This window comes from Lontra canadensis, unplaced genomic scaffold (assembly GCF_010015895.1).
Source record: "Lontra canadensis isolate GAN:19392208 unplaced genomic scaffold, GSC_riverotter_1.0 scaffold115, whole genome shotgun sequence".
Classification (NCBI taxonomy): Eukaryota; Metazoa; Chordata; class Mammalia; order Carnivora; family Mustelidae; genus Lontra; species Lontra canadensis.
Genome location: NW_022631109.1, coordinates 3,853,016 through 3,871,806, shown reverse-complemented (window position 1 = coordinate 3,871,806; position 18,791 = coordinate 3,853,016). Strand labels below are relative to the sequence as shown.

The window sequence follows — 18,791 nt, the reverse complement described above, 5'->3', positions numbered from 1 at the left end:
AAGATGTCCAAGCTTTCTTGCCCTCTTCAAGCTCCCTCTCCCTTTCAGGGACCCTCAACTGTCCTCCCGTCTTACCTCTTCCATATCTCACAGGATAGTCCGAGGACACCCATGGGCCATTGTAGAATACTGTGGCCTGGATGCTCTAGATGATGTGGACCTCTTTCGAGTCCTTTACTTTTCCTCACTCCTGGTATTGTCTATAACTGTGACTGCCTGGTCCCATCCAGCTGAAAATTTTTTTTTTGTACGTTCAACTCTACAGCCAGTAAAACCACTTTCATAATGAAAAATATATAAACAAACAAACAAATAAAAGTGATTCACTAAAAAACAAACAAAAAACAAAACAAAACAAAAGTCCCAACTAGGGTCTTCAACATAATCCAGTAGCAGCCAGACCCACCTCTGCCATTCTAAGAGAAGGAATTCCAGGATGCCTGATAACACAATTGATCATTCTCAATCCTTCTTCCTATTTATTTAAATCATCACTACCTGTAAGAGTATTCTAGGGAGAGTGATAAGTTAGTACAAAGTCTGTGCTGTAGATGCACAAGGAACAGCACGGAGGCCAGTACGGTTGAAGTGAAGACAGAAAATTCCATTCAGATCTGAGTTCAAATGTCAACTTAATGGGAAAATCTTGCCTAATGATCTTATGTAACTTTGCAGAATACAATCTTCCCTCAAACTTCCTCAGTTATTGTCTATTATCTACCTTGCTTCATTTTTCTTCTTAGTGTATCTCATCACCAGACTTACCAAATATTCATTTGTTTGCTTATTGTTCCTCTTTCCCTATTCATATGCAAGCTCCTTGAGAGCCAAGACTCTGCCCATGTTGTTCACTGCTGTACCCCCAGCACATTGCCAAGTCTCTGACACAGAAAAGGGGATCAAAAATCCATACATGAAGGGATAATTATGGGAGTATTGAAAAAGCTCAAGAATAGAGGATACAATCTCATTGATGATATCTTATCCTTGATGATATATCCACAATATAGATCACATGCCCAATATGGTGTACCAGTTAATAAAAGGGACAGAAGTGATAGTAATATAAGAACATAACAAAAGAGCTGTCAGTTATCAAAGAATCAAGTTCTTTTATTAATCAACAGTACCTTACCTTAATTAAGACTTGTTCCTTAAATACAAGAACAGTCATCTCTCCAAGGCCAATGAGTGTTTCATATGTAAAAGAGGAAGGCAGAAAAAGAACGCACAAAGAATGCACATACACACACTTGCATACCTTCATTCACAGGGCAAATCTTTCTTATCAGAAGGGACAGTACCACACAAAGAAGTACAGCTTCCGTTGATAGTACATGGCCAAGTACACAGCCAGTCCGTCCTGACAGACCTGAAAAGCTTGATTTCTTATTGCACTATAGTCCTTTAAGACTTGGGCATTGTATTACTGGTATTCAAGATAAACAATCTCTACATTCTTTTTAAAACACTATTGTTTTATTATATATTATTTATATATATATAATAAAATATATATATATATATGTGTATATATATATATATATATGTATATATATATTATAAACACACATCAGGCTCTCCTGGTTCTTGTAACAAACTCAGCATCAGTAAGGCCATATCCCCACATGGTACACAAAGCAGAATCCATGTCCCCAAGTTTCATATATCTTTCCTCCAGCTTTCCAGTGACACAGATGGCACATTTCCCCCATCATTTGGACCTTAAAACTAAGGAAATTTAAGTAACACTGAATCTCTAATTTTACACTTGATTATCTTCCCAAACCAGGAATCACTGAAACAGATTTCACAATATTTTATTTAATAATATATTTATATGGGGAAATGTTGGAGCTAAAAATTTAACAAGATAAGGAACACTATTGACTTCTTATTGGCTTTGGAATGTACTGGAGAGAGATATGCACTCAGGACTGTACCAGACACAGACCCACACATACACATGCCCACACCACCTTCACCTCTTCATACATAGTCCTCACCTTTTTCTAATTCCATCAAACTATACAGAGTCAAGGTCCCCGGATTACTAGGTACTCCCTAAAAATAAAGAGTTACTTAAACTAACTTAAAGTAGACTACACTGAGAAATTTACTTCAAACTAACTGAAAGCCCAATATTCCTGAATCCTTTGGTAACAGTTCTCAAAAAGTAATGACAATAACACAATCCTTATACACCTATTCTCTTGGGATTTATAAACTGTAAACCTAGGCACTGAATAATTTAAAAGCCCAACACTCAAGGGTGACTGGCTGGCTCAGATAGTTAAGTGTCCAACTCTTGGTTTTGGCTCAGGTCATGACCTCGGCATCTGGAATGGAGCCCCTCATCAGGCTCCACGCTCAGCAGGGAGACTGCCTGAGGATTCTCTCTTTCCCCCTCTGCTCCTCCCCCAGCTTTTGCACACACTCTCTCAAATAAATAAATCTTTGCAACAAATAAACAAAAATAAAAGCCCAATATTCAACAACCAGCATAATCAGGAATGAAATTTTATTTAATGGGATCTGCAATCATATCTTATACCAAAGCCGGCCTCCTTTCATCCATTTCAGTTTTCAAATGAACAGCAACAGTGTCAACCATACTCAAAAGAAAATGAACAGCAACAAATTACATTCACCCAAATCTACAGGATTTTAATTATAAATCGTTATTTAGAACAAGAAATTTCCCTCCTTTTCTAGTGAACCTATAGATTGGGGTGTTTTTGGCTGCAAGTAACAGAAATAGCTTAAAGAAAAATTGGATTTATTCAAAATCACAGCAAGATACCACCTCACACCAGGCAGAATGGCTAAAATTAACCAGTCAGGAAACGACAGGTGTTGGCGAAGATGCGGAGAAAGGGGAACCCTCCTCTCACCTTGCATTGGTGGGAATGCAAGTGCAGCCATTCTGGAAAACAGTGTGGAGGGTCCTCAAAAAGTTGAAAATAGAGCTACCCTATGACCCAGCGATCACACTACTGGGTTTTTACCCCAAAGATACAGATGTAGTGATCCAAAGAGGCACGTGCACCCGAACATTTATAGCAACAATGTCCACAATAGCCAATAGATGAATGGATAAAGAAGATATGGTGTGGGTGGGTGTGTTGTATTGTATATATATACACACAACACACACACACACACACACACACACACACACACACACACAATGGAATACTATGCAGCCATCAAAAACCCGATATCTTGGCATTTGCAACGACGTAGATGGAACTAGAGGGTATTATGCTGGGCAAAATAAGTCAATCAGAGAAAGACAATTATCATATGATCTCTCTGATATGAGGTATCTGAGATGCAGGGCAGGGGTACGTGGGGGGAAGGAAGGGGAAAAATGAAACAAGATAGGACCCGGGAGAGAGATAAACCATAAGAGACTCTTAATCATGGGAAACAAACTGAGGGTTGCCAGAGGGGAGGAGGGTGGGAGGGATTGGGGAGGGGATATGCTATGGTGAGTGCTGTAAATTGTGTAAGAATGATGATTCTCAGACCTGTTCCCCTGAAACAAATAATACATTATGCGTTAATTTTAAAAAGAGGGGGATTTATTACCTCAAACTAACAGGAAGTATAAGGCACCTCCAATGGAAGTGCATTCCGAAGATCAGTGACAGCATCAAGTCCCAGGTGCTTTCCATCTCCCCGTTCTGCAGTCCTCAGTGTATTGGTTCTTCCCCCAGTTTGGACCCTCCGGTCCCAAGGATGGCTGCAGGCCATCACATTGTCACCTAACACTTTTCCTTCTGTCTCTTTTTACTGAGGAGAAAAGGCTCCTCAGAAGCCCTCTCTCTGGCAGATCACCTCTCATGTCTCACGGCCAGGAACTGTGATACATGCCCATTCCTAAACTAACCTCCAGTAAGGGAAAAAGAATCACCAAGATAAGCTTAAACTACCCAAGACTGGGCCCCTGGGACTGAGGAGTGAGCCAACCTCCCCTGAGGTATACCGGTCATTAGTACTCAAACAAAATTGGGATTCCGTCAACAAGCAACCAACCGCATTTGCCAACTTCCCCAAATGCTGTACTCACTGTCTACTGATCACGTGGAAATCACCTCCCATTGGGTAGATCAGAAGTAAATTATGAAGAGGAAGAGATTAACTCATAGTATAACGCGAACAAACTCATCAGGCTTCATTATTTAATTATTATTTATTTATATAATATAATTATTATTTAATTATTTAATCATTCAATATTTAATCAGTCACCTGTATTTTTCTAATGTTAAAATACTGAAAATAGGTCAATACGTCAACCCTGAGATGTGGTAGAACCTCCACGACCACCCTCCCAACTGCCTCAAATCTACTAGATTTCCTTACTTTTTGCCAGGACTTAGTTCCTTTTTTCTTCTTGGGCTTATTTTGTTTTGTTGAAAGAAAAAGAGACCGTGCACAAGTACTGAGACTGGAAGTACAGCTAAACTGGTGCCCCACCCTCCGCTCTGGCAATCCACTGAAGCGCACATTTCAAATGCATGGCTTTCCCCAAGGATTTTGGTGGCTGAAGCCAGCAACACCCAAGTGCATGGCAAACAGAAATTCTATCAGATGAATGTTCCTTCCCACCAACAGCCCTCAACCAACACCTAATGGCTCTTGGTATATAATTATCTGAGCTTCCTGGACCTGCAGGTGAGATAACTCTGCAATGTGTGCCCTGCACTAGCTCTAGAGTTCTACAGTGGGATCAAGTTCTAGTTGACCAACGCGCTTAATAATGCCCCCTGTACTGGCTGTGTTCCCTTCCCTGTCTCACTCCCTCCTGGTGTTTCTTAGGATCACCTTCCAAATAAACTGACAGCACCTGAATCCCTGTCCTTTAACATCTGCTTCTGGGACAACCCAAATACAGTAACGCAAAAGGAGAGAAAAACATGTTTCCAGTTGCAGTAATAGTAACAAATAAATTGTCAAAATTAAAAAAAAAAAGAAATTAACTCATGAATTCCAAAGAAGTAATGTATTTTGAAGCAAATATTATTAAAAGATTTGGGTTTTACATATAGTCCTCAACTTTGTTAAATTTTAAAAAATCAGATTTCAAGTACATTCTAAAAAATATTCCCTCATTTCCAAGATAATACCTTTGCTATAGAGATCTAAAAGGTACTGCTTTGTCATCAACCTTATAAATCATAAGAATCTAGCTGAAACCAAGATGAGAACAATAGAAAATCTTTCACTAAAGAAAGAACTCTAAATATCTTTAAGCCTGAGACAGGAACAGTGAGGTATTGAGTAAGAAATGATGGGAACTGATAATCACCTTTTATAATAATGCTTGTAATACAATAATGGGACTTTAAACAGTTATGTCAAGTTTGAAAGTCATCCAATTATATCACAGTTGAAATAACATTTCGCTACCAATATTTTAATGATATCGTTAATCCACTATACCTAACCATAGCTTTGGTATATATTAAGAATAAAGTTGGAAAAAAAAAAAAAAAAAAGAAAAGAATAAAGTTGAAGCTTAAGGTACTTCTTTTAAACGAACACAATTTGTGGTTAAATTAGCTTCACTTTTAATACAGAAACCCAGGTTACATTCATAAAGTTGTAAAAAAAATTTTTTTGTTTTAGGTACATTCTAAAATTGACATATATTAGATAATCACATCAGAGAAGACTGAGGTATTGATCACGACAAAGTTGCAACAGATCTCAAAATAAATCTCTGAAGCAAATTAAACCTCACATAAACAGTTTAATCAACTCCTGGGGCAATTCTATTTCTAGATTTCTAATTGAAAATGGAAAGGGAAAAAAAGGCCCAATGTCTAATGAGTGTAAAATGCTTTGTATTGTCTACAAAGAGGATTCAGTCTCTTACATCTCTGAAGACGAAGTGGGTCTCTTTAGACATATTTGAAAGATGAAATAAACAGTGTGGCTGACCAAAGATTTCACAGCTAATAAGTGTCAAAGTGAGAACATGGAATATGAACTCAGGTCTTCTGGTAAGTTCTGTATACTTTCCACCATACTTCCTTCTAGGCTTTTCTGCCTAAAAGGAAACCGCAAGCAGTGACTGAACTAAGGCACAAAGTGCTACATGGGATACACTCCATTCAAGCCATTCAAAAATACTATTGTCCCTTTCCTAAAATATTACATGCTGAGGCTCCAAACTTTCCTATAGCATACACTTTATGACAACTATAAACGACTGCTGAACCAAAGGCCTTTGGTAAAGAACTTGGAACATTAGACTCAGTCTGGTGCTAATCTCTTGAAAGACTGCCTGACATCCAAACAGAACCTGTCAGAGATCAACCTCATTATTTCCCTCCCAGAGCCTGCTCCTTCTCTTTGTGTTTCCAATGGCCGTGACAAGTGTCATCATCTGCCCAGAGTCCAGACATACCACCATCCTTCTTGACTTTGTGGTCTCCTTCATCCCCATGACCTATTTATGACAAAGGTTTGCAACTTGAACCTCTTCTCTCTCGGCTGACTCCCTTCCTCAGTGCCTGCCCTCATTATCTTGACCCAAACCACCATCTCCCAATGCCTGGCTTACCACTGCAGCCACCGCCGCCACCCTCCTGCTGATATCCTTTCTCCTGAGTTGCTCTCTTCACATCCATTCTCCAACGTCTTGGTTGTCCAAAATAGAAATTTGATCATGACACTCAACTGCTTAAAATCATTCTATGACTTCCCACTGCCCTTAGGATAAATAAACCTCTCATCAGAGTCTCAAGGCCCTTTATGACCACCGGCCCACACTCCCTCACCCCTTCTTCTCTGCCTTAACATCTTGCTTCTCTCCTCCAGGACTCTCAGCCCAAAGTTCCTGAATGTTCAGTCCCTCTACTCAAAGTACTCCCCTGTCCTCCAACTCCCCTTATCTGCTCATCTTTAACTCATCAGTGTAATTTGCAGTGGTTAACAGGAAGCTCGGGAGACAGAGTTCAAATCCAAGGTCCTCCTCCACTTACTAGCTATGTGACTTTGATCAAATCATTTGCCTTCTCTATTAACTTAGCTTTCTTTCAGTAAAATGGGGAAATTAATAAGACCTACCTTATTGGCTTATGTGAGGATTAAGTAAATTCACTGAGGTATTTAGAAAGGTATCTGGTACATGGTTAGCTTTTTTATAAATATTACATCTTATTACCATTATTAACATTATCATCTTCTTCCCTCTACTCCTTTTCTTCCATACTTTGGATTAAATGTTATTTCTTCTAGAAAACCTTCTCTAAGCCCCTGAACCAGGTTAGTGTCCCCAAAGCTGGTCCTATTACACTTTGCAGAGCTGCTTATATAAAGATCTGTGTCCTCTGCTAGACCAATGGAGACAGAGACTATGGCTTTCTTACTCACTACTATATTCTCGTACTCAGTACTGAGTATGGCATACAGCCAACTAAAAAGAAAATTTCTTCTGATTAAACCTAGGGCCATTTTCTTTCTTCATCATTTGGAGGACTTAACATTTTTTTAAAGAAAAAAATAATTAGAACATTTTCTCTAGTTTCTTGGCCGGTAAGAATCATCAGTACAGAGGCACCTGGGTGGCTCAGTCCGTTAAACATTTGCTTTTGGCTCACGTAATGAGCCCAGAGTCCTGGTTTCAGGATGGATGGAGCCCGCACTGGGTGCACTGGGCTCCCTGATCGGCGGGGAGTCTGCTTCTCTCTCTCCTTCTGCCCCTCCCCTGCTCATGCTCACTCACTCTCTCTCTTTCAAATAAATAAATAAAATCTCCCCCGCAAAAAGAATCACCAGTATGTATCACTTACATTAATTTCACAATAAAGATAATTTTTTAAAATCCACCTATAAAGAAGGGAATCAGACTTAAAGCTTCCTTTCTGCTAAATGTAATAAACTTAAAACAAAACAAAACAAAACAAAAAAAGCCACCAAAAAAATAGTATCCCAAACAGAAAATAAGAAAATATTCAATTCTTTCTAGTTAAGCTTCCACAGTCTTCAGCTATCCTTCTATGGTCTTACTTAAAGTAAAGCTTCTATTATTTGCATCTACTAAAACATCACTCTTATTGAGACCTCTACTGTTACCCCAAATCTCCAATTAGTAAAGCCTGGGAAATACTGGATGTGCTGCTTGCAGTTCTTATTCTACAGCAACACACTTTCCTTCCAAGTGGTTGGGGTTTTCTTCCCCCCAATCTATTTCAAATGTGGAAACACAGAACTAGCCTAAAATAGAATCTCTATTTCACTGTCAAAATTATAATATTTAGTACAGAAATCACTGGGAGTTTTAACACCATTTTAAACCAAGCCCTGCTACCAAGAAAAGACACCCAACTAGAAAGTCTGCATGTATTAGTCCCCTGTCTTCTTCTAGGGCTATCTTGACCATAGTCCGGGGTTTCCCGAAAAGTGTGATCTTAAGAATCATCTTATTTGCTAAAAATACACTTGCCCACGTTCTTTTCTTAGAGATTTTGATTTAGTAGGTCTATGGTGAAGCCCTAGACTCTGTGTTTTTAACAAGCACATCCAGTTATTTTTATGAACCATGTGAGTTTGGATATTGCCACAGCATAAATAGACCTTTTAGTTCCAGGCAACATTTGAGGAAACCTCCAGTTTAGAAGCTCTTGTACGGGTATTCCAAACGGCCTTAAAAATCATTACCAGGAACTTTGGCAGGAAAGTAGAAAGAACATGGAGCCTGGAGTCCGAAAACCTGGATTTGATTATTTTTGGCACTGGCTGTAACCCTTCCGCCAGTCACTGTCTCTCCCTCTGGTGCTGGCATGTTATGTAGAAATAACAAACCCAAGCCTAACCTGCTTCACAGGTTGTTGTGGGAATCATTTGAGAATGCTTGCAAAATCACTTTGCATATTAATATGTCATCATTACAGTAAAACTTCATTAATTCAGCCTCCTCTAATTCAGAGTGTGTGAACACCATTGTCTAACCAACTGTGGTTTGTTTGTTTTTCACATTATCTATAAAGAGATCATCACCTCCTTTCACATGACAGGCAATGAGAGGTATTGGAAAACACAGATAAGCAGCAGCTCCCTGTTCCCTGGCAAAATTATTAGACTGAACGTGCAAGATTAGGAAAGCTTGTTTACTCTATCAGCTCTGTTTATGTGACAAGTCGGGAGGTTCAGCTATCATTAAAGCAAGCTTGGCAATATTTCTACTGGAGTTAGCTTGGTCGTGAGCAGTTAATGCTAGTCATTACAGTAAAACCAATCTGGAGAATGAGTTTTCTACATACTAGGAATGTTAAGGGAGCACTAAAACTGGCATTTAAACTTCTAAAAGATACTGTAGCCTTTCCTGGCCACCTTCTTTAGTATGTGCTTTAGGAGCACATACTAAAACAATACACTATTTCTCTGGCAATTCAGTGTCATCAACATAGTTGGGGGTGATAAGCAAAGCTGAGACATTAGGTAAGAACTACTGGATCAACTCACTTAGCTTATACCACTGTATACAATGAAAAAGTTCCCCCAGTCTTAATGTCTGCAAAGGGGTGTACCGAGAACATGGCATTAACAGTACCCTCCATGGCTAGGAGTGCATGTCAGTTCTTCTAGAGATCAGGGAGGACTGTTTTTATCCCATACCAGCTGCAGTGGTACATAACCAAGTCCAGTTCTGCCGGCATCCTCATTGTTACCACTGATCGCCCTGACATGTCTCTTCTCCTCTATGTCAGAACCTGATGCTCAACACTCCCACCACTGCTTTTACTCAGTCTACCACAGAGGCATCCACCATTTTCTGGCTTTCCCACTGACCCGCCTCACCTGGCCATTCTCTAACTGGATGCATGATCTTGCAGCATATTTCCGTAATAGTTCAACTGAAGAGGTCACCCAAAGCCATTCTGGTTTCATTACTCCATCACTGTTCTCTTCTGCCTCCTAAGGACATTACAATTTTCTCCTTCTTCCTCTTCTTCTTCTTCTTCTTCTTCTTCTTCTTCTTCTTCTTCTTCTTCTTTTTTGAAGATTTTATTTATTTATTTGACACAGAGAGAGAGACATCAAGAGAGGGAATACAAGCAGGGGGAGTGGGAGAGGGCAAAGCAGGCTTCCCACCCACCAGGGGGCCCAATGCGGGGCTCAATCCCAGGACCCTGGGATCATGACCTGAGCCAAAGGCAGACTATTGACCGACTGAGCCACCCAGGCACCTTGACATTACAATTTTCTTAAGTTTCTCACAAAAATGACTGACTAAAGTTTTGTAAAAATCATCAACCAACTGTTGTATTCATTTCTTTCCATGAGGCAGATAAACTACATATCCAGCGCTCTGCAGTTAACTTTCTAGAAGTTATTGGCTACATACATTTACCAGTCAATGGCTTTCCCACCCAAGAGATTTTCCAGGGAATTTGGTTCAATGTCTCCAACAATTCAAAAAGTCTAAAGGTTTAGAAGGCATGGGCATATTTTATCAGGCTTTCAAAATAACCAAACTATATTTTGGTCAACAAATCCTAGAATTTATTTTTTTCATTCATTCACTGAACCTTACCAATTAGCAAGGTTTTACTGAAACTTTAATCTTGCCATTATATCAAGCCAAGAGATTTCAGTGGCTTACACCAGTGTAGAAGGGACTGGATTCTGAATATTCTGAAGTTAGAGACAATGGGATTTCCTAACAGACTGTATATGGGGTGAGAGAAGAAGAGTCAAAGATAATTCTAAGGTTTTTACAAATTTAATTGAAAAGTTACACATAACCAAATTTTCCTAAACCTTCATATCTTAGGTTCACTAAGGGGAGCCATATTTCAGGGAAGCATTTCATCAATCTTTTCACAAAAGCAAGAAATCTTCAAGTAACACTAATTACCTCTTACTTGATCTGTTCATAACTTCAAATTTCTAATAGTTTATCAGCTGAGTGAAGTACATTATTCTTGGTTTCAACAATTCTTCTTCATCGAATAAGAGTAATGTATACAAACAAAAAATGTCCTTAAATATTTATTTAGTACCCATAAAACACACAAAAGACTACACTAGAGCCTCATTTACACCTCTTTTCATTGCCATAATGCTCCTGAAAAGTATAAGCCCCATTTGATAGAGGAAGAAAGTTATTCTCAGAGGTTAACTATCTTTGCCCAATGTCAAACATTTTCGCCACTAGCAAAGCTCACCCTTGTGGCTGACTCCAAAGCCAAAGCCATTATCACTATTGTTAACTGATGTAATTCAATAGTCTTGAGAGACTGGTAATTGTTCTAAATCTTAAATTTGGTAGCCTTCTCCCCCCCTCTTCATCATTTAAATAGAAAATAACTTCACTTAAAGATGCTAAAGATAACTTTACGGGGGCGCCTGGGTGGCTCAGTGGGTTAAAGCCTCTGCCTTCGGCTCAGGTCATGATCCCAGAGGCCTGGGATGGAGCCCCGTGTCGGGCTCTCTGCTTAGCGGGGAGCCTGCTTCCTCCTCTCTCTCTCTCTGTCTGCCTCTCTGCCTACTTGTGATCTGTCTGTCAAATAAATAAATGAAATCTTTAAAAAAAAAAAAAAAAAGATAACTTTACGGGAACTGGATAGTCTCCCTGGAAACGCCGGTCTGAGATGGGGCAAACCCCTTGTTTCGCTAGACAAAGTGCGTAAATAAAACAAAGCGTTCCCTCTGATACGGGCTTTGTGGCAGGTTTCTCAACTACCACACCATGGTTTTATGCAGTAATCCAGTTCCAGGGTTCATGCAACAACCCTATCACCCAGTCCCTGGTAAGAGTACAACCTCCTACATCGCAGGGATTAGATTTTTTCCCCAAGGAGAAATGGTCTCTGAAAGACAATAACCAGGAATGGCACAAAAGTGGACTCCCATACTCTACAGTATGAATTTGCATTTGGGGTTGTTTGGGGTTTTTTAAGGCAATTTTGATTGAGATTATCTGAATAACTTGCACTGGTCCGTCTCTGGGGCAATGCAACAATGTCGGGAAGATCAGAGAAACAAAGAATTCTGTTTAAAGTTGCAACTCAACTGCATCACCCTTCTGCTTAAAATCCCTTCAATTGTTTTCCCTGTTCCTGGGATAGATTAAATAGCCCTGCCTCCGGGCTCCTATCCCCCACTCCACTCTCAGTTTACATCATGCCCACCACTTCCTGGCTCTAGTCACTCAGGCCCTATTTCGAGAGAACCCTCCAATGTCCAGCCTCCTCCTTTCCCTTCAGTCACTGCTCCCGCAGGGCGGCTCTCGCAGACCAATCCCGAGCTACTAGATTCAAACATGTGCTACCTAGTCCACCACGCTTCCGGAAGCACCAAGCATGCGCAAATTTGAAAGTGTGCCTTCGGTTAAAAAGCCGAGCGTTCCCGGGTACCTGGCTGGCTTGTCTGGTAGAGCACGTGACTCTTGATCTCAGGGTTTTGAGTTCAAGCTCCACGTTGGGGGTAAAGGTTACGGAAAAATAAAAGCTTAAACATCTGACTTGGCTCAGGTCATGATCTCAGGGTCCTGGGATGGGCCTGATAGGGCTCCCTGCTCAGTGGGAAGCCTGCTTCTCCCTCTCCCTCTGCCCCTCCCCTGGCTTGTGCTCTCTCTCTCCCACGTTCTCTCTCTCAAGTAAATAAAAATTAAAAAAAATAATAATAATTTAAAGGGGTGCCTGGGTGGCTCAGTGGGTTAAGCCTCTGCCTTCCGCTCAGGTTATGATCCGAGGTCCTGGGATCGAGCCCCGCATTCGACTCTCTGCTCAGCAGGGAGCCTGCTTCCCTCTCTCTCTGCCTGCCTCTCTGCCTACTTGTGATCTCTGCTGGTCAAATAAATAAATAAAATCTTTTTTAAAAATTTTAAAAATTAATAAAATAAAAGCCTAAAAAATAAAAAATAAAATAAAGCAGTATGTTCCTAAGATATAAAGGAATCCGCCCCCAAGTACCCATGCAGTCTATAAACCAATCACCAACATACAAGACATGCATATTGCAAAATGGACAACTTGGCTTCAAATCCTCATCTTTCAACTCACTAGCTGGGAAACCACAGACAAAGGAAGTCATTTACCCTAAGCCTCTATTTCTTCTTCTACACAATGGGGATAATAAGTCAGAGCTCAAAGACTGATTAAAGATAATCTCTGTCAAGTGCCTAGAACACTTCAAGCATTCAATAAATGGCAGTTCTTCATATGACTTCTGGGCTTGCCAATTTAAATTATTAACAATTCCTAAATAATTCCTCAAATCATGTGATACCTTAAAGCCCAGTGAAAGAAAGGGACCTACTGCCAATGGCCCCTGGTTACTTAAGCAGCCCTCATCCACTGGAGACCTAGACCAATTGTGTGGAGTTACCCGAAGTAAAAACAGAAATGATACACCACACTCGATTCTGAGAATCCTTTGATTCTTGGAGCTTGGCTAAGCAAAGCCATTTTGATGGATGGCTTTTCTACAAAGAACCCCCCACCACCCTATGACCTTTCTAAGTGTTCATTGTCTTGGAATACTACAGGGCCAAATGAGTTCCATCAGCACCCAAAGCTGCAAAATCTCAGGGAGCTGCGAATACAGATGTGCAGACAGCAAAATGCAGAGGTAAAGACCCTTTACAAAATCTACACTCACTCCACAGAATGGAATACTATTCAGCAATAAAGAGAAATGAAGAACTAAAACATGTTACAACGTGGGGAAACCTTGGGAACGTTGTGCTCAATGAAAGCCAGTCATAAAATACTTCACATTATAGGATCCCATTTATAGGAAATACCCAGAATAGGCATATATATAATGTATACATATAGACCAAAAGTAGATTAGTGGTTGACTAGGGATTGAGGGGGTGGGGGTTGGGGAGTGACAGCTAATGGGTACAGGGCTTGTTTTAAGAAAGATGAAAATGTTCCAAAATCAGACTATAATGGTTGCACAACCCTGTGAGTATAATAAAAATCTTGGAACTGTACACTTTTTTTTTTTTTAAGATTTTACTTATTCACGTGAGAGAGACAGAGACAGAGAGAGTCAGAGAGAGCACAGCAGGGGAAGAGAGAGAGAGGAAGAGGGAGAAGCAGACTCCCCACTGAGCTGGGAGCAGGACATGGGGCTCCATCCCAGGACCTGGAGATCATGACCTGAGCTGAAGGAAGTCACTTAACCATCTGAGCCACCCAAGGCACCCCGTAAACTGTATATTTTAAATGGGTAAATTGTATGGTATATAAATTCTATCTCAACAAGGCTATTTTTAAAATCCAACTGCTTCGCGGATCCTTTATTCTTTGCCGCCTGGAGCAATATCCCCTCCTTCAAAATCTAAAAATGAGAGCTCAGAGTGCGGTCCTGGCTTTAAAAGTCTACTTACCTTGCCTTTCCATCTGTCACCTCCACAGTAGTTCAGTATCAATCATTTTGGATGAATTACAATGATGGAAACTGCTCAAATAAATGCAAAATTTATCTATGCTCAAACCAAAGCCTACAGATTACATTCTTTATTGCTCCACAGTAATGACTGTTCTCTCCTTTACTGAGTACAAACTGACCACTTTTGTTAGCACTCTTCTTCTGATTACTTGCTACAGTAACCTTCAAGCAAGTAAAGCTCCAGTTCCACAGGAGCTCTTTGTTCTCCTAAGAAATACGGGAAATATCCCCTAAGGATGACAGGATGACAGACAAAATCGGCAAAATCCATCTGCTAGGGACCTGATGAAATCGGTGTAACTCACTTGAGTGGGAATGGTACTGGAGAGAATTAGGGAAAAGAGACGACTGAACTCTGGATTACAAGAAGGAGATAAACTAGAGTATGGGTCAATTAATTTATGGTCTTAAAACCCTAACTAGATTAAGGAATATGTGGTCTGAAATATTTTTATTGATTACAAAGCATACCTGTTTTCATGTTTTGACAAGCTTTGGGGGTTTTGTTTGTTGAGATATAATGACATACAACATTATACTAGTTTCAGGCGTACAACATAACGATTTGATAGTTGTATATATTGTGAAATGATCACCACAGTAAGTCTAGGTAATACCCATCACCATGCATATTTACAGAATTTTTTTCTTGTGAATTTTTTCCTGCCCAGTGTGGGGCCTGAACTCATGACCCCAAGATCAAGGGTCACATGCTCCATCGACCGAGCCAGCCAGACACCCTTTGTGATGAGAATTTTTAAGATTTCATCTCTTGGCAACTTGCAAATTTGCAGTAAAGTATTATCAACTACAGTTGCCATATTGTACATTATATCCCATAACTTATTTATTTTTCCAAGCTTTTTAAATTTAGAGGCACTTAAATCTGATCAATACACTAGTTACTGTGGGAAAAGGAAAAAAAAATGGGGACACACACTCCCTCCCCTTCAGATTCTAAAATCTGAGGAGAAATTAAACATACTCGCATGAAGAGACTTAAGAATAACAAGAATAAAAACATTATCAATTCAGTGCACATTACTATATTATACTTAAAACATTTAATTGGTTATGGAGAGGAAGATGTTAAATGTTAGTAGTAGAAAGTAAAAAATGTCTCCCTAAAACTGCCGGCTACCACCATTTATTCAAAGAAGACTGCACAGAATGAAGATTCCAATTTTATGGGGCAGAAAACTTACTAGTGCTATTTATATACAAAAATTAATTCTAATAATCCTAACTTCGATTGAACAAATCATTTACCTAATTTTAATCACATTCAGCCCTAATTGTTCAAGTATCATTTCTGCTGCTTTGTCAAATTATTTCAGTTCATCCCTCCAACTCATACAAAGAAGCATTTAAGATGAAGTACTCTTAATTTTGTTTTTCGAAGATTCCCTGAATTTGGAGAGGTAAAGGAGATATTTTAAGATTCAGGCCACCACATATATGTCATGTGACAAATAACAACTTGATCATTTCTTCTGCTTAAGTACTTAAAAAAGAGATTTTTCTAACAATCCAGGGTAGACCGAACTCAACAATCACAATGTCACTTTATGATTTCCCAGTGTTCTGGTTCAAATTTCATTTCTAAATCTTTTAAACATTTCTTTCAATTTAGCAAGTATCCCTCCTCTGGGACAAATCTTTTCAATAGTGATTTGGACCATTTGAGTTATTAGTCTACAGTCTATTTCAGTTTTTAAAAAGTTACTAACATGACTCTTTGCTTACACATCACAAAACTTCATCTTGCTACAGGATTTCCTAATGCACCAGAATCTTGTGCAACTATCTCAAAAGTTCATAAGCAAGTTTTCCAATAGGACAATCAAGAACTTGGGCAAGTCAATTGTGAAATCACGAACTTTATTACAATCAAGTTGAGCAATTCACTTGTTTTTTAAGGAATATCAGAAAACACTAAATGATTTTTAAAAATAAGTATTAGGCGCACCTGGGTGGCTCAGTTGGTTAAAGCCTCTGCCTCTGGCTTGGGTCATGTTCCCCGGGTCCTGGGATCAGCCCCACTTTGGGCTCTCTGCTCAGCAGGGAGCCTGCTTCCTCCTCAATCTCTCTCTGCCTGCCTCTCTGCCTACTTGTGATCTCTGTCAAATAAATAAATAAAATCTTTAAAAAAATAAAAATAAAAACAAGTATTATAATGTGAACAGTTGCTTCTCATCACAGAGTTCTTACATGGCCCTTCCTACTTGAGATGTGTTCTCTTCACACTGCTGTCCCAAAAAGTTAATTTCTTATGTTTTTCCTACTAAGTTCTTTTTTTTTTTATTTTATTTTTTATAAACATATATTTTTTTTCCCCAGGGGTACAGGTCTGTGAATCGCCACGTTTACACACTTCCCCGCACTCATCATAGCACATACCCCTACTAAGTTCTTTAAATGATTTTGAGTGAATAAAGTGAAGAATACAGAGTTCCATTATTTGTGTACCTTAGTGGAGCCTAGTCTGAAAGCAACCCCTAACCATCCCAAAATTCAATGAAATGCTTGGTGAAGTGTACATTCAATCATGAAATAGCAGAAAAAATAATCACAGAGAACGATCACAGCACACCCCTTGGTTTAAAAAAAAAAAAAAAAAGAAACGAAAAGTAAGGAAAAGCAACAAAAAAGAAAAAAAGCGAGCACAAAACTTCCCTGCGGGTAACTCTCCCAACTGCTCCGAACTGACCTTTCTCAAATCCTCCAACAAAATGAAACAAGATCCACAGGCTTAGCTCACTCTTTGGGGGAATACTTTCTCCTATAAGCGCCCTTCTGCCAAAAGTATTTCTGATTGCTACGCGGAGAGTTACCGTTCTGCAGAAGCAATAATTACGTTCGTTACACATCAGGCCTCCAGAAAAGTTTAAGGAGAATTTAAAAACAAACCAAAACAAAAACCTTGTATATCTTGAAATGCACTAGGCCGAATCCAAGTCACAGGAGAGAGCCAAGTTTCTAAAAACCAGAAAGACCGGAAATTCTATGTCCTCTCGGTTCATCCTCGCCCCCCCCCCAAAAAAATCAACAGAATGCCTTTCATCCTTAGCAGGGGGCCACTATTCCAATCAAGCGAAAACCTTTATTTTAAAAACACTCAACAAGGGGCGAACCTAGGTAGGCAGAGGATGACTGAGGAGGCAGCAAGGTGACTGACTCCCGGCCATGCACCCGGAATGGCTTAAAGGACACCAGCCCCTGCGGGTTCAAGCAAATCGCCCCCGCACCCACCAAGTGGCACGGGAGATTCGCTGAGTTGGGCCAACAATGTCTTTCCTATTTAAAAACTCGCAAGTCCAGGCAAGCCAGGGCTTGGGGCCCCAAGGCTAGGGGCCAGGCGGGTACAAGGGACGCAGGAGCCTCAGGAGGGAGAAGGGACTTGGAGAGCGGAAGGCCAGGCGCTGGGCCCGAACTTGGGCAGCACCGGCCAGACCCCGGCCGGAAGCCGCGCGAGCCGCCGCAGGAGCGAGGAGACCCGCGGCGCTGGACTGCACTCACCTGCCCATTCTCCGAGCTTTGGTCCGACCCCTGCCTCGTGACTCAAACCCCAGACCCGAAGGGCCGTGAAGAGCGAGTACGAGATGCGCAGGGCCACGTAGGCCACGGTGACTGCGCCGACCCAGTACAAGAAGCCGGCGGCAGGAAGAGCGCTCTCCATGGCTTTCAAGTAGGCCTTACTACCTTCGTGAATGGAAAAACGAATGAATGAATCCAGGAAGAGGCGCCCGCCGTGACGGTGAGGACGACACTAACAGGCGCGGCTCCTGCGCGTCTTTTGGCCTAAACCCCGCCCATGGCGCCATATCCGTGCCGCCATTGGTGATCTAGCCGTCCCTCTGTGAGTAGTGCGTCAGCTATTGGCTGACTCCAGTTTCGCTACCCCGCCCATGTCCCCCCCTCGCGCACCCCCGGCCTGGTCTCTGTTCGGAGCAGGCACATCGCTCCCCTGCCAATCAAACTTCAGTACCGCCCAACGCGTCACCACGCCCCCAGAGTTCCACCAGAGGGCGGCTTGTCTCACCCCACCAAATCGCCCAGGTCTCTCATTGGCTGCAGCTGTCCTCACGACTGCGGAAGAGTGAGCTCCGATTGGCCAGGCAGACCCAGCCTCGTTAGAGCTCGGCACTTAGGAGGGAATGGGGTCTGAGAAGCCGGTTGTGAATGGGAAGATGGTATAGTAAAAGGTGGGCGTGGAGTCGTAGTTTTATTTTCCCCTCTGTATTAAACACATCTATATCATTGTTAAATATACTGTCACTGTTCCCATAAACTTTCCCGAATAAAGGCTTGCATCTCCCCTTTCTATGTCTCCTTCCCGGAGCATCTTCTCCCGTTACATGGGACTT

General features: G+C 40.9%; 1 protein-coding gene across 1 annotated transcript in view; it reads right to left on the bottom strand.

Moving 5' to 3' along the window:
* Positions 1-18,238, bottom strand: part of HSD17B12 (hydroxysteroid 17-beta dehydrogenase 12) — a 158,283-nt gene extending 140,045 nt beyond the window's left edge. The window contains exon 1 of the mRNA XM_032840718.1: positions 17,944-18,238. Within this exon, the coding sequence (XP_032696609.1) occupies positions 17,944-18,103 (160 nt within the window). The 5' untranslated portion in view covers positions 18,104-18,238. The remainder of the gene's footprint in view (positions 1-17,943) is intronic.
* Between the last annotated feature and the right edge of the window lie 553 nt (positions 18,239-18,791).